General features: G+C 57.1%; 7 protein-coding genes across 7 annotated transcripts; 4 read left to right on the top strand and 3 right to left on the bottom strand.

Annotated features, from left to right (window-relative positions):
* Positions 1–3,923: 3,923 nt before the first annotated feature.
* Positions 3,924–4,814, top strand: BZA05DRAFT_446495 (uncharacterized protein; the record flags this gene model as incomplete). Its single annotated transcript, XM_051487081.1, has 1 exon — positions 3,924–4,814. The coding sequence occupies one exon, from the start codon at positions 3,924–3,926 to the stop codon at positions 4,812–4,814; it is 891 nt and encodes a 296-aa protein (XP_051338051.1).
* A 4,928-nt stretch (positions 4,815–9,742) lies between these two features.
* Positions 9,743–11,678, top strand: BZA05DRAFT_403308 (uncharacterized protein). Its single transcript, XM_051484185.1, has one exon. It carries the CDS (start codon positions 9,800–9,802, stop codon positions 11,282–11,284), a length of 1,485 nt encoding a protein of 494 aa, XP_051338050.1. The 5' UTR covers positions 9,743–9,799; the 3' UTR covers positions 11,285–11,678.
* A 32-nt stretch (positions 11,679–11,710) lies between these two features.
* BZA05DRAFT_355762 (uncharacterized protein) lies at positions 11,711–14,782 on the top strand. Its single transcript, XM_051481393.1, has 2 exons — positions 11,711–11,790; positions 11,894–14,782. Exon 2 carries the CDS (start codon positions 12,059–12,061, stop codon positions 14,456–14,458), a length of 2,400 nt encoding a protein of 799 aa, XP_051338049.1. The 5' UTR covers positions 11,711–11,790; positions 11,894–12,058; the 3' UTR covers positions 14,459–14,782.
* Positions 14,783–14,804: 22 nt separating this feature from the next.
* On the bottom strand, positions 14,805–16,194 carry BZA05DRAFT_403304 (uncharacterized protein). The gene is made up of 2 exons (XM_051484184.1): positions 15,981–16,194; positions 14,805–15,912 (listed from the first exon to the last, which is right to left on the bottom strand). Exons 1-2 carry the CDS (start codon positions 16,102–16,104, stop codon positions 14,840–14,842), a joined length of 1,197 nt encoding a protein of 398 aa, XP_051338048.1. The 5' UTR covers positions 16,105–16,194; the 3' UTR covers positions 14,805–14,839.
* Positions 16,195–16,434: 240 nt separating this feature from the next.
* Positions 16,435–20,693, bottom strand: BZA05DRAFT_475279 (uncharacterized protein). The gene is made up of 5 exons (XM_051488179.1): positions 20,358–20,693; positions 20,210–20,281; positions 20,049–20,159; positions 17,189–19,991; positions 16,435–17,137 (listed from the first exon to the last, which is right to left on the bottom strand). Exons 1-5 carry the CDS (start codon positions 20,400–20,402, stop codon positions 16,731–16,733), a joined length of 3,438 nt encoding a protein of 1,145 aa, XP_051338047.1. The 5' UTR covers positions 20,403–20,693; the 3' UTR covers positions 16,435–16,730.
* Positions 20,694–20,772: 79 nt separating this feature from the next.
* On the top strand, positions 20,773–21,822 carry BZA05DRAFT_403302 (uncharacterized protein). The gene has a single exon (XM_051484183.1). It carries the CDS (start codon positions 21,016–21,018, stop codon positions 21,598–21,600), a length of 585 nt encoding a protein of 194 aa, XP_051338046.1. The 5' UTR covers positions 20,773–21,015; the 3' UTR covers positions 21,601–21,822.
* BZA05DRAFT_91459 (oligomeric Golgi complex subunit 8) lies at positions 21,737–23,248 on the bottom strand. The gene has a single exon (XM_051488792.1). It carries the CDS (start codon positions 23,188–23,190, stop codon positions 21,874–21,876), a length of 1,317 nt encoding a protein of 438 aa, XP_051338045.1. The 5' UTR covers positions 23,191–23,248; the 3' UTR covers positions 21,737–21,873.
* Positions 23,249–23,367: the final 119 nt, after the last annotated feature.

Here is a 23,367-nt window from a genome sequence, read left to right as displayed (position 1 = left end):
GCCACTATATATCTCTTGGTACGTGTGTCGAGATGGATATCGCGGAGGCGCCCGCTAGTGCTGGCGATCGCGAAGTTCTGCGCTCGCGGCTGGTGCCGGGGAATGCATGGCGGAGCGCGCCTTCTGGCAGTTTGGACTTCGGTCTGCCCGCCCGCCCTGCAGCGAGCGATGGAAATGGGACGAGTGGCGAGGGAGGTGGCTCGAGCTCATTGAGCCTCCCTCCACGCGCGCTTATCGAAGTGCCAGCGCGGTTGTGTGCAGGCGGCGACTACAGGCTTTGCTCAAAATAGTGACCCAGCCAGCAATCCCGTGAGAGAGAGATGGAACATCGATTTCTTTCACATGCAGCATTACCAGCCAGCAATCCTACTTGGCGAGCCGGTTGGAAGTATGTACTATTAATACTACCGGCACGCGACAGAAAATGCCGAGTGACCCTCCATGGAGAACTACATACCTACCGGTAATCCGAAGGAACGATATCTCATCCGCATCGTACGGAACTCGAGCGTACTTACCTGTTAGTGCCCTGCTCAAATGTGCCTGTAGGCGGATACTTAATCGCTCTCGAGCTTGGAGCTATGAAGTATGTACCGTTAAAACCGCCTTCTAGCATCCTCAAGTTCTTCAAGTTCTTCCTTTTTTGTTCCATACTATTGTCAACGCCGCAACCAAATGGTAGATAACGGCTGTTCAATGCTCCGATAGTGGCGCCGGTGCCCTGGAATCCTGGATGCAGACATGCGAATGTATACTTCTTGCGTGGGTAGCAGGAAAAGCAAGCTATATACAAAGAGGTGGATAGTTAGTGGTAGTAAATACTCGTTAGTAGGCATAGCTTCAGACGGCTATACAAGATTCGGATTTTTTTGTAACGATCCACCAACATAACGCGTGATAACCATGACTCCGCAGCAGAAATCTTCCAAGTTCCCGTGGTATTGAGACCTCAACTCAAACAAGTTGGGTATCAAACATCCATTGCTAGTAGAGCAAGCCAACAAAACACGCTGATATGAATGATCATTGATATGACGTATCACCGCCTCGACAGCCCTACACGGCCCTTCACAACCTCCTCTTCCGCCTCCCTGTAGTTTTCCTTGTCCTTGTCCTCCTCCGGTTCGTCCTTGGGATGGGAAAGGGGTTTTCCCGGTGGAGGGTCTCAAGGGGTTGTGATAATGTTCGGCCCTGGCCCCTGAGAGTCCGAGGACCCAGTCGTGATCATTGATCATAACTATCCTGTAAATATCGGTCCGAGCAGTATCGACATGGCTTTAGAGTATCAATGCCGTCGATTCCGTTCAGTCTGGAGGGGAGGGGGCTGTAGCTCATATATACGCTCCGTTCAACATTGTCTCCTCCATCTCCGAGGAAATGCCGTGGATCGCTGTCCTGAGTCGCGGAGGAATGGGGGGGGTATGGAAGAATAGCAGTGCCGCACGAAGGACTTTGATCCCGCGGAAGCTACACCCAAGGACGACAAAGCCTGTAGCACTCATATGTAACCGAGCCCCAGCCGTGTTCAGCGTTCCGTGTTCCACGGGATCCACCACCAACCCCCGCCCCTCGCCCCCCGCCCCCCTCCCCCCCAACTGCCGTCCGACTCCGAGCCGCTCAACTACTCTACCGGTATCCCAATCCTCGCCCGCGTCGCCATTTAACGTAGAGTCAACGTAGAGCCAAGATCCGACACATGCCGCACATGTCAACAGTCACGCACACTTCATACCGTGCCGTCGCCATGCCGTCGTCGCCCCATAAATGCTGTCAACACTCTCGCCGCCGCATGGGATCGTTGCGGGCGAGCAAGAGTGAGCTCCCGGGATGGTACCGTATGCAGAGTAGGTAATTGCGGTCGACTGCTGAGCCGAACGAAAATGCCGAGCGGAGGTGATAGTAGCGGGGACGGAATACCGAGACCGAGACCGAGATCACGGTGGGAAATCATGTCTACTATTAGTATTTGGTGTTTTGGTTTTTGGTTTTGGTTTTCAGACCGAAGCGCGTGCTCGGTGGTGAATCTGTGATGAAGCACACGACTCAAGCACACGACTCAGGCACCATTCAAGCACCACCAAGCACAACCAGGATACCTAGGCCAAGACAACCACAAACACAAACAAGCATTCAGGCAACCTCGCAGGCGTCGGACGAGTCACGACATCTCGACAGCGACAGCGATCATCGATCATCGGCCCGTTTCCCCGCCCGAAACCTGCATGCACGTACTTACTTACGTGCCGACAGCTGAAGCGGGCAGCTACGCTAGCCGTCCGTCGCGTCGATGCCAGAGGAGATTGTTTCCTGCCGTGATGTGTCGGTAAGTGGGTGCTTGGTCTAGGTATATGTGCGGCCGCGGACATGTCGGTAGGCAGATATAGCACCTGCGGCACTCTAGACTACGGTATCATGGAGTAACATGCCAGAAGTTAGAACTTCTTCCACGAGTTCGACTCTATACTTACCGATTGACTCTCTTCGACAGAAAGGTCCATGGGAAAGCAGATACGGTATTCGTAGATACCAATCGGTATCAAGACTACTATCATAGTAGGAACTCTGGGGTCCAGGTACCCCGATTTCTTCACTTTGCGGCAACACCCAGCGACCCAGCCATGTGTGAGCAGAGTACGTACGTCATTCCACAGCCCCCGCCGATCGAAGGACCGAATGCAGGTCCCGGAACTGCTCTCGGAGTTCAAACTTTGTGGGCGTGGCTGCGTGCCGCAAGACGCGCAAGCCTGCGTACATAACATACACTTTACTTTAAATCGCGCGGTGGTCCACTTGCGGACTTTCCAGTTGCAAGTTTCCTTCGCCAGTCACCCGCACCAAACCTTGGCGAAGTCAGATTCTTATTTGCGTTGCCTCGAAGCCGGCGGCCGCAAAGTTTCTCTGTGGATATGTGGATACTCTATGTAAGCGACGGGAGTTCCGCGAGAACGGAATCCGCGAGACAGCGATGTCGTTTGCGCGAGACGTGCGGGCCTGCGGACCTGCGGGCGCGGTGGTTGGGGCTGGTGGCGAACGGGAGCCAGTATGACTGGCTAACTGCTAGCTGCTTAGCACCAGGAACTAGCAGTATCTGGGTAACTCTATGTAGAGCTCAGCCAACCACCGCACCAGCACCACCGCTATCATCAACTATCACCAGCACCATCACCACTTCGCGTCCTGAACGGGCCCGGCCCAACCTCCCCAAAACAGTTGCCGCGGTGTTCGACGTGGCACACGCACACACACAGCACCGCAGCACAGCACAACACAGCACAGCACAGCAGCGACTTCGCTCTGAGCTCTACTCTGCTCTAGAGCATTCCCATTAGCTGCATGGCCAGCCCGATCGGAGACGAAATCCCCAGCCCCCCTTCGTCGCGGTGGGATGCACACCTGAGAACGAGGGAAAGAGAAAAAAATGAGCGAAAAGCCGATGCCTTGGAGGGGTTAGGCATGCACGATTAGCACTGCAGGCAGAGCAGAATGGGAGAATGTGGCGGATCCCAGCCCGTGCATGTTTGCGTGCGTGCGGTGTGCGTCCAGCCGGGATGGGTGGAGGGTTGGTGGAGGGTTGGTGGATGGGTGGTGGATGGGTGGTGGATGGGTGGTGGATGGGTGGATGAATGGAGGGATGGACGTGGATGGATGAGTTGATGGCCAACAATTCGCCTGTCTCCACTGCTGTACCTACTACTACCTGCTACTACCTGCTAGCAGGTGCTCTGCGCAACCTCAGCTGGCTTCCGAGAGACTACAAATTGACGCTTCCGCCCACTCCGTACACCCTCCCTCCCTCCTCCATCATCAGCATCAGTCTTTCCGCTTTCCATCACAGTCGCTCAAGTCAAGTCCAGACACTCTCGCTTTTGTTTGCACATCACTCGCTCTTCACCAAAGAAACCTCCCCAAAACAAAACATCAAAATGCGTTTCACCTCCGTCCTCCTCTTCTCCATCCCCCTCGTCCTCGCTTCCCCCACGAAGTATGGCGAGACCGTCACCTCGACCGAGATCGTGACCGTCCCCTGCGGCGCCTGCTACGGAACCACCACCACCGCCGTGGTCCCCGTCCCCACCTACCCTGCCGAGGAGCCCGAGGCGCCCGTCGAGCCCACAACATACTCTGTCGAGGAGCCCGCCGAGCCCACAACCTACCCCGTGGACACTCCCGTTGCGCCCACCTACCCCGCGGACGCTCCCGTTGTGCCCACCTACCCCGCGGAGACTCCTGTTGCGCCCACCGAGCCCCCCGTTGTCCCCACCTACCCTGCGGAGACCCCCGTTGCGCCCACTTACCCCGTGGACACACCCGTGGAGACCCCCGTTGCGCCCACTTACCCCGTGGACACACCCGTGGAGACCCCCGTTGCGCCCACTTACCCCGTGGACACACCCGTGGAGACCCCCGTTGCGCCCACTTACCCCGTGGACACTCCCGTCGTCCCCACCTACCCAGCGGAGACCCCCGTTGCGCCCACCTACCCAGCGGAGACGCCCGCCGTGCCCACCTACGCCCCCCCGACCAACGCGACCTACACCGCGCCTCCCGCGCCCCCTCACACGCCTACCATCGTGGCGCCTTACCCCATCGGCAACGACACCGCGACTACGGCGACTAGCGAGCCCGTCGGCTCCGGCACCAGCGCCCCCAGCAGCACCAGCAAGAGCTCGAGCTCTTCTTCCAGCAGCAGCAGCTCGAGCTCTGCCGCTCCTTCGGCCACTGCTCCCCCTGCCGAGGAGGGCGCTGCTACTAAGGTCGGTGTCACTGCGCTGTTCGGAATGGTCCTTATGGCTGGTGTCGCCGCGTTGTTGTAAGCAACGAGTCATTGGTAGCGGGTTTATTTAGTTTAATTATGTAATGTTAATGATGTAATGTATGTACTGCATGTATGTACCGCGCGGGTGTATGTACGGGTTGTACGGGATGTACTGGAGGAGCCACGGAGGAGTCCGGCGAAAAGCACATTCCTTTGATGAGGTTACGACGGACGGACGGACGGACGGACGGACGGACGGACGGTTTGGAGATAAAAAAAATTGTAGCATGATATGCATACCAACATATGATACGAATATTTTTTCTTTGCTCTTTCTCTCCTCTCCTGTCGGATGAGATGGGGTTTTGTCTGGCATGGGTTGGAGTGGAAGATGTGGTGCGGGTGGGGGGAATGGGGGTGAACGAATGGGAAGAATGAAACAAAAAGCAAAACGCTCCTCTTGCTCCTCCTCTGTCTGTGGTCCTCGTCTAAGATGGTGGTGGTGGTGGTGGTGGTGGTGGTGGTGGTGGTGGTGGTGGTGGTGGTGGTGGTGGTGGCTGCATCTGTTGTGCTGTGTTGCGTTGAATGTGACGAGATTCTTTGTGGCTGCAGGCAGACATGCCGTGTGAGCACTGAAAGGTCGCATCCGGAAGATGGCGGATGTAGGTACATATCATACATACCAGTTTGCATATGGGGGATGGATTGGGCGAATTGGAGGTGGAGATGGAGATGCAGAGAAGAAAAGTGAGGAGAAAAAGAGAAAAAGCAAACAAACTGCAGACTGGCCAGTGGAGTGAAGTCTCGAAGTCTATATGTAGTATCTACTACTACTAGTAGACAGATGGAGCAACTGCGGGCTGGAACTTGTCCCCTCACTCGCTCGCTCGTTCCTGCAGTGCAGTGAGAAAGGGTCGCATGCGGAATCCGGACCCCACTGGCTTCGTTACCTGGTCCAATAGACCGATAAGGCCTTATGAGACATCGACATCGACGACAAATTGTCGTTCTCTGTCTTGTCTTGTCGTGGGGCTGTCTCATCTCGTGGCGGGCCTGCGGGCCTGCGGTCCTGCGGGTGAGGTGAGGGTGGCGCTCCGTTTGGTGGAGGGTGCATTGTTTTGTTCGGAAGCGGTCAGGTACGGATGTGGATGCAGAATCATTGAACTTTGCAGATGACGCGGGCGTGGGCTAAAGTTACCATGATTGAGTACTCTATGTGCTGTTGACTGTTGGCTGTTGGCTGTTGGCTGTTGGCTGTTGGCTGTTGGCTGTTGGCTGTTGGCTATTGGCTGATCAGTGATGACTGTTGAGTCTTGAGTGTCGATTGTGGCTTGCTTCTATGTGGGTATCTAAGTTGTTACGTCGTGAGATTCAAACGTTGAGACATCCCACTGTGGCACCGTCAGCGGGCTTTTCACTCCACTCCTCTCCACCCGTGCCACAGCAATTCCTGCTACCTACATGACGCGCACGCTTCCACAACACATTCACTTCTCGATTCACTTCTCGATTCACTTCTCGATTCACTTCTCGATTCACTTCTCCTTCCACTTCTCCTTCCACTTCTCCATTCACTTCTCCTTCCACTTCTCCATTCACTTCTCCTTCCACTTCTCCATTCACTTCTCCTTCCACTTCTCCATTCACTTCTCCTTCCACTTCTCCATTCACTTCTCCTTCCACTTCTCCTCCCACTTCTCCTTGAGGCTTCCACTTCCCTTCCAATGTCTATTTCCACTTCCCAATCCGCCCCTCCCCTCCCATCCGCTCCCCTGCCGCGACCCGCCACGCCACGCCACCCCTTTGCTCTCATACATAGCTCATATGTAGCTCTCATATGTAGCACCCGGCTAAGCATTCCGGCAGTTGCCCGCCCACACGCACGCTGTGGTGCCGTGGTCGGTTGCACTGGCTGGTTGGTTGGCTGGCGGTGAGCCGCCCCGTGCTGGCTGGGGGCGGAGGAAGTCGAAACGGAAAACGTTTCTTGCGATTGCGGGGGTACTCCCCTACCCTATCGTGGGAGATTATGCATACATAGGATACCTCCGATGCTGCTGCGAACACCCGTTCGCATGTGCCACGGTCTACCGTCCCGTCATGCTACATCGCGAGTCGAGATTGCGCCGTTCGGCTTCCTTTTGGGTGCGGTTCTCCACGAGTGCGAGTACTCGGTAACATGGGGTGAGGTACTAAGGCCACGATCGGCAGGATGATCGTTTCTCCTCCACTCTACCCTGGGGTACTCTACGGTTGTTCTAGGGCAGAGTTCCAGACACGCATGGGTGTTTAACTACGAGTACTACCTTGTACGGTACCTACATACGCTTCCTGTGCACCTGTGCACCTACGCCTGTGCTGTCCTGTCGGCTGCCCTGTCGGCTGTCCTGTAGGCTATCGGCCGGCAATGAGCGCCGATCACTGCGTGTTGTGCAGTGTGGATAAACTCCCGAACGGCGTGGGGGGGAGGGGGGGGGGGGGGGCGCAATGTGCATGTGACGCCATCCTGGACGTTCATATGGGCGTTCATATAGGCTACACGAGGAATCCTGTTACTTGTGAAGTTGTGGTGGTCGCGATGGTGGTGGTGGTGTTCGGAGGTGAAACTGTGAAACAACTACACCTATGTAGGAGGTGGCGTGGCCGCGTGGCCCCGAAGCCCCGTGGGCTTCGAGTAAGGAGGTCGACGGGTGTTGGGGGGCTGAGGGGGGTTGACGGGACTCGGGACTCGGGAGGAGAAAGATGGAAGGGGAAGAGTGACGGTACATACGGTAGAGTAGATGTGTGAGAATGACAGCGGCTGTGGAAAGTGTGCAAGCCACCGTCGATTGGGCACTCCAGGCTTCAGAGTCTGGAGATGTACGGTAGGAGCGGCGTGGCTGGTTTTCAGTGTTCACTGTCTATCTACTTTTGTGTATGTACTGCCTAGAATACTTGGTACAAAGTAGTAGAGACGACGGCCATCACACAATCTCACCCGTTCTCGCCTTTGCAGAATCTGTTGATATCATGCGTCTCATTGCCTATTCCGGTGCCACTGATAGTCTGGTACTTTTCTCTATCCTTTGTCCTATGTCTTCCTGCATCGTCGCATCGTCGCGTACGCGGCCTTTGTGGCTTCTCAGCCTTGCGACTTGTCCCTGGCTTCTCACCAGAACAAGCCTTTTTAAGGCTTAAGCCCCCAGCCTCCAGCTGCCACTTCATAATGTCGCGAGTCCAGTGACGACTAGATATCGTCACGTTCTCTGTCGGAGGCCTGGCTTCATCTCTTTGTTTACCTACGTAGGCAGTACACGAGCTCGTTTCCTTTATAGGCAGGCTTCTTTCTCGTCTTTCTCGAGAAAGACAGGAGTCAAGTTCTTCTCTCAGTTTCAACAGCGTAGGTAGGTATTACTAGACTTGCGGTAATAGCGGTTCTAGCTGGAGAGACGGTGGGCATGGAAACGGAAACGGAGTGTGGATATTGCCATGAGCTAGATGGGCCGCAAGCAATTGGAGGGTGAATGCATAACTTTCTATGCATAACTTTCTATGCATAAATGGGGCTTGGAGCTTGGAGCTTGGAGCTTGGGGCTTGGATAATGATCCGATCCGATGCGGCATCGGTATCGGCAGGTGCAGTGGGCTCCTCGGCACGGGACGGTACCGGTACCGTAACTGGATGCTGATTTCACATGACTGTCGGGACTGTACTGGTAAGTACATAACGCAGCGGGTGCTGACTGTTTTGACTGTTTTGACTGCTTTGCAACGTGCGTAATCCTGATCTGATCTGATCCAATCTGGTCTGGGAAGGGAAGGGAAGGGAAGGGAAAAGAAAAGCAGATTCGATTCGGTTCGGTTCCAGGTTTCAAGGTTTCCACGTTGAGTCCCCGGTTTCCCACAAGGCTCCGCAAGGGGTCAAGGGGGTGTCTCGGGTACTGGCTGGTAGATGGCTGGTAGCTGGCCTCGGGTGGATGGCAGATGGCTGGCAGAATAGATAGGCAATTCTGCTGTTGTGTGGATTGAGGGTTGTCGATTTTCCCCTCCTATACCGGTATTCGGTTGGTTGTTTGGCTGAGAGGGTGTGGAGCCCACGAGTGAGCGAGTGCGAATAGACGGTGGATTGAAGCGTTACCTTAGGTGTCATTGGTGCTTCCCGAACGTTTGGCATGTACCTACTACCTACATACCGCAGGCTAGAATCCAAGCTCGTCCCGTGTGTATCGGTATTGGTGGCTGGAGATTGAAGGGTAGAGAAAGTGATGCAGACTCTACTCTACTAAGTATTAGAGTAGGGTGATTGCTGGCCGTACATACTCGTACTCGCACTGTCAATCGGCACTCGGACTGGATTTTCTTTCCGAGTTTACTGGTTCCAAGCTGATGTCGCGAACGCACCTGTCTTTCCTGCTGTACTAATTTATGCCGAAGCCAGGGCTGGCCGAATAGGTACACTAAGCAGTGAGGTGCGAGTGATGGAAAAACATGAGGGATCTGATGCTGAAGCGAGTGATACAGTGTGCAGTGCCTCCGGACGCTTTCCGATGTGAAGACTCCCAGCGTTCCGAATGTAGTGGTTACTTGCTGTTCTGGGACTGACAACAATTTTCATCTAGGTATCGGCGGTTGCGAGTCGTCCGATATCATTCAGCATAGTACGTGTGAGCCAGCACAGACGATGCTCGGCTGTGGGCTACGGGATTGCAGGATTGCGGGAGGGTTGTGAATGGCAGGAAGCAGTAGTGAGTATTTAAGCAACGATTATGACCGCATCCATCCGTATTCTTCAACGTTATTGGATGATATCGCATGGTGGATATACTCGAGCCCTGCAGCCGTTGAATGTATCCCAGACGAGAGCGCATAGAATGTGGGAACTGCACCTTTCCGCGAGCTGCATGATGCATTTCCCGACCGACCGAAATGTTCCGGCGGCGAGTGACTCACAATGACTGCCCAGCCGCCCCATCCCACCATCCATCGGAACCATTGACATCATCGGTATTCCCGGGAGCACTCCGCCATCCGTTACGCTTCCTCCGCACCACGAATTACACAGACACAATGCTTCCCCGCCGGATACCGTCGCTGCGGCGATTGTACACGACCGCGACGCAGCCGCCGCCGACCGCTCCTAAGCCCGTCATAAACCTCAAGCAGATCCGCGCGGCGCCCGAGTACCACGCCCAGAACTGTGTGGACCGGAATTACGCCGCGGTGTCCGCGTACCCGACGCGGATCGTCGGGCTGTACGACGAGTGGGCCGGCCTGCAGCGCGCCCTGCGCGGCGAGCGCGAACGCCTCAATGCCATCTCGGCGGACCTGCGCAGGGCGGTCAAGGAGGAGAAGGAGGCGCTGATCTGCGAGGCGCAGGCGCTGCGCGGGAAGATCTCCGGCGTCGAGGAGCGCGAGAGGTGCTTGGAGAAGGAGATGAAGGAGCTCGCGATTGCGCTGCCGAATACCACGCATTCCGAGGCGCCCGTCGGCTCCGAGCCGAGGATGCTGGGGTATATCAACGAAGCGTGCGCGCCGAAGGAGGATGCGGACAAGGTCGTCAAGGGACACATCCAGATCGGTGCGGAGCTCAAGTTGTTGGACTTTGCGGATGCGGGCGCCGTCAGTGGCTGGGGCTGGTATTATCTGCTCAACGAGGCGGTGCTGCTCGAGCAGGCGCTCGTCAATTACTCGCTGTCGCTCGCCATGAAGAATGGATGGCATCTGGTCGCGCCGCCATCGATCATCTACTCGCACATGGCTTCGGCGTGTGGATTCCGTCCGAGGGACCAGAACGGGGAGCAGCAGATCTACACGCTGAATGACGGGAAGCATGCGCTGGCCGGCACGGCAGAGATCCCGTTGGCGGCGATGCACGCGAACAAGACATTTGCGATGGAGGATCTTCCGATGAAAGTGGTTGGCGTTGGAAGGGCGTACAGGGCCGAGGCGGGATCGAGAGGAGTGGACAGCAAGGGATTGTACAGGGTCCACGAGTTTACGAAAGTGGAGCTCTTCGCATGGGTGCCCCCTCCGGCGGAGGAGAGCCACGATGCCTCCGCGGCCGCCACAGAAGGCGAACCCGCATCGGCGCCGGCAAAGCAACACCCCACTGCCGACGACGTCTTCATCGAGATGCTGGAACTGCAGAAGACATTCCTCACATCACTCGGACTCTACGCACGGATCCTCGAGATGCCAACGACCGATCTTGGCGCATCCGCGAGCAGAAAGATCGATATCGAAGCGTACATGCCGTCACGTGCGAAGAAGGATCCGTGGGGCGAGGTCAGCAGTTTGAGTAATTGCACTGACTACCAGAGTCGTCGCTTGAATACGAAGTTGAAGTTGGAGGGCGGCAGTGGCAAGAAAACTGTGTTTCCATATACCCTCAATGGGACGGCCTGTGCCGTACCAAGGGTTATGATCGCTATCCTGGAGAATGGCTGGTGCGAAGAGAGGCAGGGTGTGGTAGTGCCGGAGGTTTTGAGGCCGTTCATGGGCGGGATCGATTTCATTGGGCGAAAGAAGGAGAGCTTTCCCATGTGCTCGTAATAGTTGGAGTGACTTGTAGATTTATCGTTTTCGTTTCTGTGAGGTGTGTTTTGCTTGGCATGATTTGCGGATTTGCGGATTTGCGGATTTGCGGATTTGCGGATTTGCGGATTTCTCAACGCAACTTCAGACTCTCAGTGGATCCATTCCGCTTTGGAATAAAACACCGAGGGGTCAGCATCACGGTGGCAGATTTGTCCATTCTTTCCATTCACTCTCTTCACTCACAACTCCATCACCCGTCATTTTTATCCCACACAGCCATCCCACTGTTTCTCGGCGCAGCTCAATTCCCGTGGTGACACTCACTCACGCATTGTCACTCACCTTGGAACATACTCTTAAATGGCCTATTCTTTTCCGATTCCAACGCCTTTACTAATAAATAAGGCCGAATTTAAGTAAAACAAAAATTAAAGTTCCGACCTTTTTGTTACTTGTTGAATTCGCCAGATGGCAATAACTCATCTTGTTGGCACTAGAACAGTCACTAGCCACGCACAAAGGTTCTCTCGTCTAGATGCCAAGCCACATCTCTGCCAAGACACACGTTAACCTAGCGTTATTCTGTTTGTGGCTGACGATCGCATCTTCTTCTTCATCCAACAGGATCCAGCCCCCTACTCCGCATCCGTCATCACCACCACAACACCCGCAGCCCCAGCACCCCGACACCCCAACACCTGCCTATTCTCCGCACACACGAATCTTCCACGGCTGCGACTGCAACAACGACAAACCGTCCCCCCCCGTTTCCACTACAACTACGACGCGATGGCGGCTTCAGGTCGACCACTGGGTCTCGGTTCGCGCGCGAACCTTGCCGCAAACAAGGCCGCGCTGATGAGCGGGGCGCTGGTCAAGAAATCTACCACCACCGTCACGACGACAACAACCACCAAGCCTGCACGTCGCGGCTTCGGACTGTTCGATAGCGACAATGAGTTCGATTCCGATACCGCCGAGCCGGTGCAGAAGGCGCCAGTGCGGTTTACCGGTGACCGCAGCGCGTTCGCGAACATGAGTGATCGCAGCGATAGTGAAGGAGGAGCGTCTTCGCGCAACACAAAGAGCTCCAGTCGGAAGTCGAGGCTTACGACGCCCTCGAAGAAGATCGCTAGTAGACGTGGAACGCCGTACCATCCCACTTCGAGGGCGCGGAGGTTCCAGTCTGCGGCGGAGAGCGGCGCCGACACCGATGACGAGAAGTTGATCAGCGAGAGCATGTTTGGGGATTCGCCGGCGCCGATAAGTAAGAAGAAGGCGCGGTTTGCGCTGGCAAACTCGGAGGATGAGAGGGAGGAGTCGACGGAGTTGGATACCGACCAGGAGCAGAAGACCCCGATTAGAAACCGGAGACCATCTCGTCCGAAACCAGTAGAGAAATCGAATCAGCAGTCTGAGGAGACCGTCATCAGCAAGACGACCTGGGGCCAATGGTTGAGGAGCATCGTCACACACCCTGTCGCGACTCTTCTCACCACACATGCACCAACCAAGAATGACAGCCATAACCATCCCAAGACCCCCGAAACCGAATACCGTTCTCCGGCGATGCCTGGGAGCTTTGAGAAGTCGCTTACTCTCCCTCCTCCACCACTTCCTCTTCCTGCCGACGAAACCATCCACAACCACAACAACGGTAACACCCACAACGGCAACTACCGCTTCTTTAATCGCGATACCCAGAATACCCCGGTTAGAAATGCGGATGGCCTGTTCCAGCATGGTATCTCTCCTTTCAACATGTCCTCGCCTGCCAGTACCGCATCGAATGGATCCGCTTCTCCTGCTTCCGCCAAGAAGGGATCCAGGGCACTTACAGCTCCCATCGCCAGCAGGCGCATGGCTCCTCCTGCTGCCGTCACCAGCTACCGCAAGCCTTCGAACTTCATTGCGCGCATGCGTGGTGAGACCAAGCAGAAGCGCTTTGATCCTTACAGCAGACCATCTTCGACTCGTAGGAAGAGGGGGGCGCCCGTGGAAATTCTCCCGGAGGAGATTACCAAGGATCTTACTCCTGAGGAAGAATTGGATATGCTTGAACGACGTGAGAAGGATCGCAAGGTCCAGGAAGCGGAAGATCGTTACCTCCGTCGTGAGGCCCTACGCAGAATGGGAAAGATTGTGGAGGATGAGGAGATGTCGGATACTCCGACGGAATCGAAGAAGGGCAAGGGCAAGGGCAAAGGCAAGGTTGCTACTGTTGACGACATGGACGACGACGAGGACGACCGCGCGCACAGATCCAACACCCCTCCCGACTCGCCACCACACAAGCTGAACGGCAGTCCCCTGTTTCAAAACCTGGCACCCAAGGGCTCCCCACCTCTGTTCCAGTTCGTCACCGGATCGACGACGGCATCCACCAGCGAAAAGAGAGCACCCGTCGAGCTGAACTCTGGAGAGAGATATGCAGGATTTGCTTCCTTGTTCCCTTCCGAGACCGACAGCGACAAGGAGAACGTCCACAACCCCCCTCCCCCGCCCACCATGTCCCACCGGGAACTGCCCGCGGCACCTATCCCGGCACCCGCACCCCCGGCGTCCGGCACCAGCCTCTTCCCCGAGAAGCAGCCGGTCGGCGGCTTCGGTATCTCGGAGGGCCCCGTCCTCCAACCAACCCCCGTCTCTCCCTCGATGACCCGCCAGCGCTTCGACAAGTTCAAGCCCCGCGTCTCCTCGGGACTCCGCGAGAGCGCTACGATCGAGAAGGAGAACGAACAGGACAAGGAGAACCCATCCGAGAACTTCCTCAACCCTCACGGCGAGGGCCCCTCCTCATCCGGCGGCAAACCCTCGAAAGCCGCCTTCGGCACCCAAGTCGTCTCGAAGCCTTCCACGCAAATCAGCTCTAGCAGCGCGCTTCGGGAAGTCGGCCGCAATGCCTCCGCGGGCACCGGCGTAAAAGTCGACATCGGCGGCAAAATCGCAGCTGTATGTCCCCATCCCACTTCCGACTCGTGGCATGCATCGCTGACGATGGTGAAACAGTTACCGGTCGAGGAGCTCAGCGCGCTCATTGCCTGGCCCGGTGTCGAGGTGTTTACCACGGCGGATACCAAAATCCAGGAGGCGGTGCGCGCTGCGTGGAAAGAGGACGAGCAGGAGTGGCTGGGCGAGTGGGCTAATGGTGTATTTGGCGAGGCGAGCGCGATGGTCACTAGAGTGTAAGGGTGTAAGGGGATAGGGCGGTATTTCATATTTGGAACTTTTGTTCGTTCTTTTCTCTTTTGCTTTCTCTTCAAAGCTGGGTTTGCTTGTCAATAGGGTCTTGTGGTTTTTTTTCTTTCTATTTCTTGTGGGAGCGTTGCAGATAATCCGGTTGATTTTTTTTTTCATCTTTTTTTGTTCTTTTGTTTTCATTTCTCTGATGCGAGGGAATGGGAATACGTACCGTGGGTTGCTTAGAGTTTCTATGCGCTGTGTGTTGGCTGGCTACATAGGAGTTGAACGATTCTCCTAGCATTGATGTCCTGAATCCGACAAAAAGTATCATATCATTACATTCTTCACTCATCTTGAACTCATCAAACAACAAACAACAAACAAGTACTACTCCTCCTCACTCTCACTATCCTCCTCCTCCTCCTCCTCCTCCATCCCTCCAAACATCTCCCTCAGACTCTTTGGCGCGCCATTACCCGCCGCGACAGGCACCGGCATGGCCGCCTCATCCTCGTCGCTCTCCTCGTCCTCGAAGACGAGGTTATGCGGCGGGGGCTTATTCCCATCATCGCCACTGCCCAATGCCTCCTCGAGCTCCTTGCCAATATCGAAATCGAACTCGTCATCGTCGGCCGGCGCCTCGGGCGTGGCAGCGACCGCCGCGGTAGGTGCGGCGGGTGCAGACGGCATGTCCTCGTCCTCGTCTGAGAACTCGACCTCCTCATCGTCGCTGTCGAGCGGCTGCGGTGCCGGCTCCGGGTCCGGTATGACGATTTCCTCTGGCTGCATGGCGGCGACGGGCTTCTTCTTCTTCGGTTTTGGCGCGGGCTTCTTTTTCTGCTGCTGTGGCGGCGGAGGCGGCGGCGGAACAAAAGCGGGCGCCGCAAAATCATCGTCGTCACTCTCTCCGGGCGCGTCAACATCGCTGCCGTCCTCGTGGTGGTGGTGGTGCACCACCGGGTCGGGAATAACCAAAACATCCGGGTCGTCGTCGTCCTCGCCCTCGGGGAGGTCGACGACCTCCTTCCCGGCGCGCTTCAGCGCGCCCAGACGCTTCTGCCGCTTCTCCTCTGCCGCCGTCGTGCGCCCCAGGAACGCGCGGTAGTCATATACCTCCCCTGCCTCCTCGTCCTCCCCGCCCGAGTCGGAGGCGGACCCGGCGCCGCCTGGCCGCGAGGCGTCCGTGATCGGGATAGCAGGGTGCAGCTTGCTGTACACGCCCGCGTTGAAGACGAGCGAGGCGTCGAGGCGCTCGAGCGTGAAGAGCTTGCGTGTGGGGTGGAAGAGAAGGAAGTAGCCCGGCTTTGCGGCGGGGAGTGCGGCGCCTGTGTATGTGATCTGGGTGCTGGTCGTGGGCGGCGTGAAGGTTAGGGCGTAGGCGTTTGCGCCGGCGTCGGAGGAGGAAGGGACGAGGGTCGGCGAGGAGGGGTTGAGGACGAAGGATGATGGCTTGTGGTTGTCTGTTTTTTTGTGCTGTTAGTTTACTACCGCCGTCGTCGGCTGGAGATGTACTGCTCGGGTCGCGAACATTTGAGAGAGCTGTAGCCTGACGGCTCGGATTCTGACGCCGACCCTCGTGATATCGACTCTCCTAGCACGATTTGATACGACGCGGGACGGTCTACGCGGACTGCGGGGGCTGGTGGAGGCATTGTGGTGGGATCGCGACTGTGGTGGTGGTGGAGTTGGTGGTGGAGGTGGTGGTGGAGGTGGTGGTGGAGGTGGTGGTGGAGGTGGTGGTGAGGTAAATGGAGGTGGAGGAGTGTTTGTCAATGGACGGTGGAGGCTAAAGCGGAAGCTCAGCTGCAGCTGCATCAAAGTTCGCACATCCTTGGAGCCTGGGCCCTGGGGCCTGGGGTAGTTAGCCTTTAGGGGCACACTTCTATTCTTGTGGGTGCGGGACTTGGCATTCAAGTATGGGTGACATGTGTCGACTGTATGCTTCAGCGTGAGAAGAAAAGGTAATCGACTGCGAATTGAGTCTCAAATTTTTCAGGAAACGCCCACTGACATCTTGTTTGTACATAGTAAAGGAAGACGCAGAAAATGTTTCGGAGAGCTAATCTAGAAGCCATCATCCCCTCTCACTCTCACGTCCACTTCCGTTCTCAATCACCACCACCCCTTCGCCTCACAAGGAAAGGAAAGAAAGGAAAAAAAAGGAAAAAAAGGAATCCACACAAAGCAGCCTAGCTAACCAGAAACGCCATTCCCCTCTCCCGTCACCCAGTGTTGTGTGCCGCACGCAAAGCCCATCCAAGCCAACCAAGCCCCCCCTCTATTTTGTTTCCGCAACCGTAATGCCCGCCAACATGTCCTCCAGAACCTTGAGATGCCTCTTGAGCAGCGACAGAGCGCCCTTGGAGACGCGTCCCACGCCGTCGCTAGTATCCTCGACGGCGATCGCCTCACCGCTCTCGCTCCTGGCAACGACATGTCTCGCCCTCTCGACCACGTCTTTCAGCAGGAACAGGCCGTGGCCGAGGTCCTCCTCCGAGTCTCCGCCGCTGGCGCTGGGCTTGTACGGCAGGTACAGCCAGTTGAGGACGTTCTCGAAGCCCTCGACTGGTTGCTGCAGCACGTGCTTGACGAAGCCGCGGGCGAGGATGTACGCTTTCTCAGAGTATAGCTGTGAGCTGAGCGCGGCCTCGTTAGCGCCTTCGTAGATGCCGAAGCCAGCCTCATCTGTGACATGTCAGCTTGAGATCAGCCTCACACGGGAGAATGGACACATACTATACCACGGCTCACGAACGAGCACAAGTCCCATGAGACTAACCAGCAACTGCAGAACTGAGCTTCCGGCGGCACTCCATCCCTCACCGCGCTTCTCGGCATGCCAAGTGCCCAGCAACGACAAGCAGATCTTCCCGTCTTCGTAGAGATTGGGGTTGACCCTGCCGATTCCATGAGTCCACGAGTGGAAGTATCCAACCGGCGGATTTACAGGGAACGTCGCGGGGAAGTGGAAGTCGAAGATGAACGGCGCGAGCTCGTATGGCGTGTTGAGGGGGCCGACGATGAGCACTCGCATGAGGTCCAGCCGCGACTCCCAGGTGCGCACAAATATTCCTTCCGGGAGCGAGGTGGAAAGGATCTTATGCTCTTTAGCCACCCGTCGGGCGACTGCTGGGGTGCGTGCGTTTGCCGGCTGGTCCCTGTATGCGTGATCGGACGGGATGGGGGTGTCAAGGACCAGGAACCGCGACGGAGCGTCAGAGGTTAGCTGGAGCGCTTCCGGCGCAGGAACATTATCCGGGACCGGCGGGGGAGTGCGCGGCACCGGCTCGGAGCTGTTGGGCGCAGCAGCTTCTTTGTCGTCCTTGTAGTCCGGCATGTCGTCATCCGAGCCCTCGGCATCACCCGCGTCATCGGTCAACCAGTCCTCCTCTCCTCCGTTGTCGAGCCGCTCCCCGCCTTCGTATATGATCTTCTCCTCGATCACCTCGGGCTCGTTCATGCCGCGGTACTCGCGTCCGTCGTCGGATGATGTGCTCGTATCGCCGTCGTCGTCGTCATAGTCGTCGTCATCGTCAAATCCCTCATCGAGCTCTATATCCTCGCTGAAGATGATATGCAACCTCTCGATGGGAACCCTGATGTCTCGCGGCTCATCCATAGCACCCAGACGAACCGTGATCAAGCCATCCAGACCCAAGTCGACAACCTCGCCCAGCCAATCGGGCATCCGCGCTATAATCGCCTGCGTAGCCTCACGCAGCTGTTGCGGGGTCATCCTATTGTTCCCTCCACCGCTCGTGCTTGCCTGATTGACTATGAGTCCAGGGTACTGATTCAGCACTCTGCTGATGGCCTGGAGCTGCGGGCTCACGTGATTTCCCAGAGCAGAACTCAAGTTCGACAGCACTCCAACATCGACGATACCACGAACGCTGTCCACAAATCGGGCGACGTGACCGAGCTGGCTCTCATCAAGTTCCACCCTCGGGGCGGCGGACGCACTGCCAGATGCACTGTGCTGCTGAGCCGAGGCTTCCTCAGTAAGGATTTGCACGGAAGCCTCATCCAGTTTCATCTGCTGCGGCTGTTCATCCTGCAGATGCGCGGGCGCGATGAGAACGAAGTCGCCTCTCCTCACACCCAAAGCCTGGTGCGCGACCGCATCGTAGAAGCTAACATCCTCAGCGGTAGCCTGCAGTTCTCCCGTGGTCGATCCAGGAATCATGAAGCCTCCGGCGACATCGACCTTCGGAGCCACGAACCACTTGACGCTTGCGATGCGATCAGCGGGGTTAACAGACTGCACCACGCCGACCTTCTCGGGTCTCATGAACTCCCCCTTATCCCCCGGGGTGGGTGCAGTGCCGGCAACGGTGCTGAATGCCTCCAGCATCTGGATATTTTCCGGCTTTACGCCTGTCTTGTCCGGCTTGACGATGACGATCTCGCCCGGCCACACTTCGTGCTCGTCTACGTTGTGATACGGCACCAAGGCCGTGCTCTCCTCCACCGTCTCTGTCGTGTCTTGCCACAGCACGCGAACTTTCGTCCGCGTTCCGACGACGGCGAACGTGTTGATATCATAGCCCATAGTCTCGGTGCGCTTGTACATCCTGAAACCGTATTTCTTGGCCGCCTCCACCTGGTCAATGAAGCACACGCTGTCACCCACCTGCAGCTCGGCACCGCTACTGAGGTCCTTAATATCTTTGAACGGATTTCCGTCGATGTCAACAGATCCGGCCAGCGACTTCTTGAACTTGCGGATGCGGCTAATCTCGTCGTCGATGACGATTCGCGAAGGTGGTCTATCGACAGCAACGAACCGTCCCGGGACCATCATGTTCTGACACAACCAGTTGACCTGTATGCCGATGGTTTTGACGTCGACGACGACGCCCATAGCCGGCACGGACGGGTCGTATGCGCCAAAGACCCACCGGCCGTGCATCAGGTTTCCCGACGTCGTGACGAGTGTCTGTCCCGGCGCCACCTGCTCCGACATCAAGCCAGTTTTCTTGACGTGGATTCCTGGTGGTAGCGCCTCGTTGAGCGCCTCATTGGTATAAAGCGTTGGGGCCTGGACGCCGGGTGCTATTGGAACAGCACCATCGGGCATCGCGAATGCGTGTTCCGGGCTGCCGGACCTGTAGAATGTGCCAATTCCGAACGGATTCCTCACCTTATGAGGATCGTATAGCACCACCACGGATCCATTCTGCAGCTTCATCGTGACCTCCCTGAAGACATTGTCTACCACGCCCAGCCAGCAGTTGTTGTAGATGACGAACTCTCCCAGGTTCCAGTCACACACAAATTTCAGCTCCGCCTCGGAAATCCCCTCGACGAGCTCCGGCCAGCTGTCGGGGGAAGGTATCGCATAGGGCGATAACGACGGTTTCAGCGAGACTGTTGTATGCACCGACACGACGATCCCCGACTCGGGCTTGTTGAGGTTCCGCTTCGCCACATCGCCGAACGAGAAGGCGCGATCGAGGAGCTTGCACTCCGATTCGTGCACGAGAAACGGGGGGAAGCCGGAGATCGACGGTACGAAGTAGTGGAACTGTCTCGGCGGCTACACACAGTTAGACAATCAGACAAACCCCATCTGGTGGGGGTCGACCCTGCTCACCCGTCCTGTCCGGTAGAAGCTCCTCATGTGCGCCGTCGTAGCTTTCGGCGAAGGCTCAGTGTCGCGGATCTCCTCCCACACGCCGGGGTCGTCGAGGTCGTGCCACGTTTTCTGTCGGTGTCAGCACCACAGCCCTCATGCTCCGACAGAGCTCCACGTACCATGATCAGTCCGGTTAAAGGCTGGCCATTGGTCACCGACGACTGGATCTGGACCGTATCCTCCAGGAAAAGCTAGTGGCCATGCGTCAGTTTCGAGGTCACTCACCCCAGTGACCACCCTGTCGAGTGCAGGTGGACGTCAACATACCATGGAAGAAGGGGTTTTGTCGTCGACCGTACCTCCCGCCTCCATATTTTGTGTGTGCTTCGAGGAATTGACGAGCTTGTGGCGAGTAGGAATGAGGTGCCTGCCTGGTCGCTGCCCGGCAGTGATATCGCTCGCACGGCGCCGGTGTTTCAGCTGAGCCCGAAGGTATCGAGGACTAATGCTATCCGGCCGACAAGCAGAGGTGAACCGACCCTGGGTTACGGGGGTGGGTGTATGAACTGCGAGGTGGTGGGGAAATAGAGTAGATCAGGAAGCTGAGTGTGGGTATGTTGATAGCGGGGAGGGAGCGAGGACGAGGCTCTCGACGTACATAGAGTCGCTAGTTCTATGGTACTTAGTAACCCGCGCTACTCTAGCACGTCTGGGGCTGCACTCCCAGAGTATCCACTCTACCCAGCGTCTCGGTAATTTCCAGAACCTGTGAGTCCGGCTTATTCCAACCTCAACCGCGACACCTCTGTCTGTCACCACAATTCCTCAATTCCCGTTTCCGCCCTCACTACCTACGCAGCAGCCGCACGTTCGTTCTCCTCACTGCCACCTGCACGTGCATCACACAACACACACACTCCTTCTCCCCCTCGCCGGCCCCTCGCTCTTCAGCACCAGCACCGCGCCTCACCCCAACCCACGCGTCATGTCCGAGCCTGGCCCAACCTCGATCCCAACATCCGCGGACCCGCGCTCCAAGCGGCCTCTGAAGCGGCGCGCGCTCTCGCCGACATCGCAGCAAGCCTCGGCGGTGACGCACCTATTCAAGAACCCTGACCGGGAGATCCGACTGCCGAGCGGCAACGGGGGCGGGGCGCGCACTCTCGCGGCGCCGCCAGAAATCGTCGCGAACGTGCAGGGCTCCTCCGCCGGTGCCGGGTCCGGCGAGTTTCACGTATACAAGGCGAGTAGGCGGCGGGAGTATGAGCGTCTAAGGCTCATGGATGAGGAGGTGAAGAAGGAGGAGGACGAGAAGGAGTTTGAGAGGAAGCGCGAGGAGATGCGCAGGAGGGATGAGGAGAAGACGAACAAGAATCGCAAGAGGAGGGCCAAGAAGAAGACCGCGGATAAGGCGAAGGATGGCATGGATATCGACAGGATTCAGGACGCCAATGATAAAGTCATGAGCGCGGATAGGGAGGCGGCGAATGGGAATGCTGCGGGTGAGGATGGTCATGCGGCGGTGCCGGCGGTGGAGGAGGCGGGGATTATCATCCATGATGACGATTGAGATTAATATCCAGAGCTGTGAGTGAGAAAGGACTACTATGGGTCCATTGTACCAATATGGAGGGAACATCAACCGGTTCTGATTCTCTAGGCGTTTTTCTTGCGGGGGCTATTGTCATTGCCATTATTTGTCCCGTTCGTTTGTATTTCGTGGGTGGGTGGCATATGGAAGGAAGACTGTTTGTTTGCTGTTTGCGACATTGTAATATCACCTAGTAGCACATCTACCGTTCTATGCATCCGATCATCTCCATTTCCGCACATCTTGTCATGATCACCTCCCCGTAGCCATCGTCGCCTCCAACCTCCCAGCGAGGACCTTCTGCCTCTCGACAACAGCGACATACTCGACCTCCGCGCCATCCTCTCCCTCGCCCTCAAACACGCCCTCGATGCCCACCAGCACGCCGGCAAACTCGCCCCCCAACCGTCCCAAACTCCCACTCGCATACATCACCTGCGTCAGCAAGCTCTCCCTGACGCCCTTATCCAGGACCTTGCCCAGGTACCTCCTGAGCACGTCTACCAACATCTCGACCAGCCTCGCCTCATACGCCGCGACGGGATCCGGCATGCCCCCACCATCAACATCGTCATCCGCCAGCGCAGTACTGAGGGAACTACTAGTCCTTGAGTGCCCCGGCCTCGTCGTCGTAGTCGGTGTCGGCGTCGCGGTCCCCCCGGCACTCGTCGCCGGACTCATCGATCCCGGGAAGATGCTCCTATACATCCCCTGCACGCCAAAACTCTGTTCCCTGAACACCTCGAGCCAGCGTTTAAGATACCTCTCGGCCTGGACCCCTCCCCCGGCCACCTCCTCATCCGCCAGCTCCCTCAGCGGCTCGAGCGCCGCGAGGAGGCCCAGGAGATGCGCGTGCCTGCACGCCAAAAACACGCCGCGGACGTCGCGCTCGTCTGCGGCGCCCACCGTGCGCCGCAGGAAGCCGACGGTTTTCATCGCGACGGGGAGCTTTAGCGGCGCGCGCAGCGTGCCGATCAGCGATGAGGTCAGGGAGCGCTGCAGGGCCTCGCAGGAGGTGTGCACGGAGGTCACGACGGGGGAGGTCGGGTAGAGTGTTTGCAGCCGGCGCACGTGCGAGAGTGTGTCTAGCGCGCTGGGGTAGTTTTGCGCGGCGATTAGGGATTGTAAGAGGCTCGGCAGCTGCAGGATGTCGAGGAGACGGTCGAGGTTGCTGTGCAGCAGCGCGTTTTGGTGCCGTGTGTGCAGGGGGGGGCTGTCGCGCGTGTAGGTGCTGGTGAAGGTGTGCAGGGAGGTGGTGAGTGAGGGGAGCGCGGATTCGAGATGCTGGAGGGAGGTGGAGAGTGTGGACAGTGTGGCGGGGAGTGTGCTGAGGTGGCTAGAGGAGGTGATGATGGCTTTGTGGTTGCGGCTGGCGAGGGATTGGAGCGAGAGGGAGAGCGTGTGGTGCGTTGTGGCTAGGGAGCTCGGTTCCGTGGTCAGAATGGTGGATAGTGGGAGGGAGGTCAGGCGGCTGAGGTAGCTGTTGGTTGTTTCTGGTGATGGTACGGCGGATGCGGGGATATGTGGAAGGAGGAGCTCGAGGAGCGGGTCGTCGGTTGTGGCAGTCATTTTGGCGGCGGCGGTGGTGGGGTATCGATGTGGGATTGATTGAAGTCAGAGACTCGGAGGTGAGGTGAACTCCAGATAGGTGGACGCGGGATTACCCACCATGTCAGATTTAGCGAACCTTGGCAACATCACGGCTAATCTCTACTGCTTCTACAGCTACAGTGCAGTGGAAAGTAC

The sequence above is a fragment of the Tricharina praecox genome (assembly GCF_024521635.1).
Source record: "Tricharina praecox strain CBS 144465 chromosome Unknown BZA05scaffold_18, whole genome shotgun sequence".
Taxonomy (NCBI): domain Eukaryota; kingdom Fungi; phylum Ascomycota; class Pezizomycetes; order Pezizales; family Pyronemataceae; genus Tricharina; species Tricharina praecox.
Note: the sequence above shows the minus strand (reverse complement) of the source record. Positions and strands in the feature narration are given on the sequence as shown.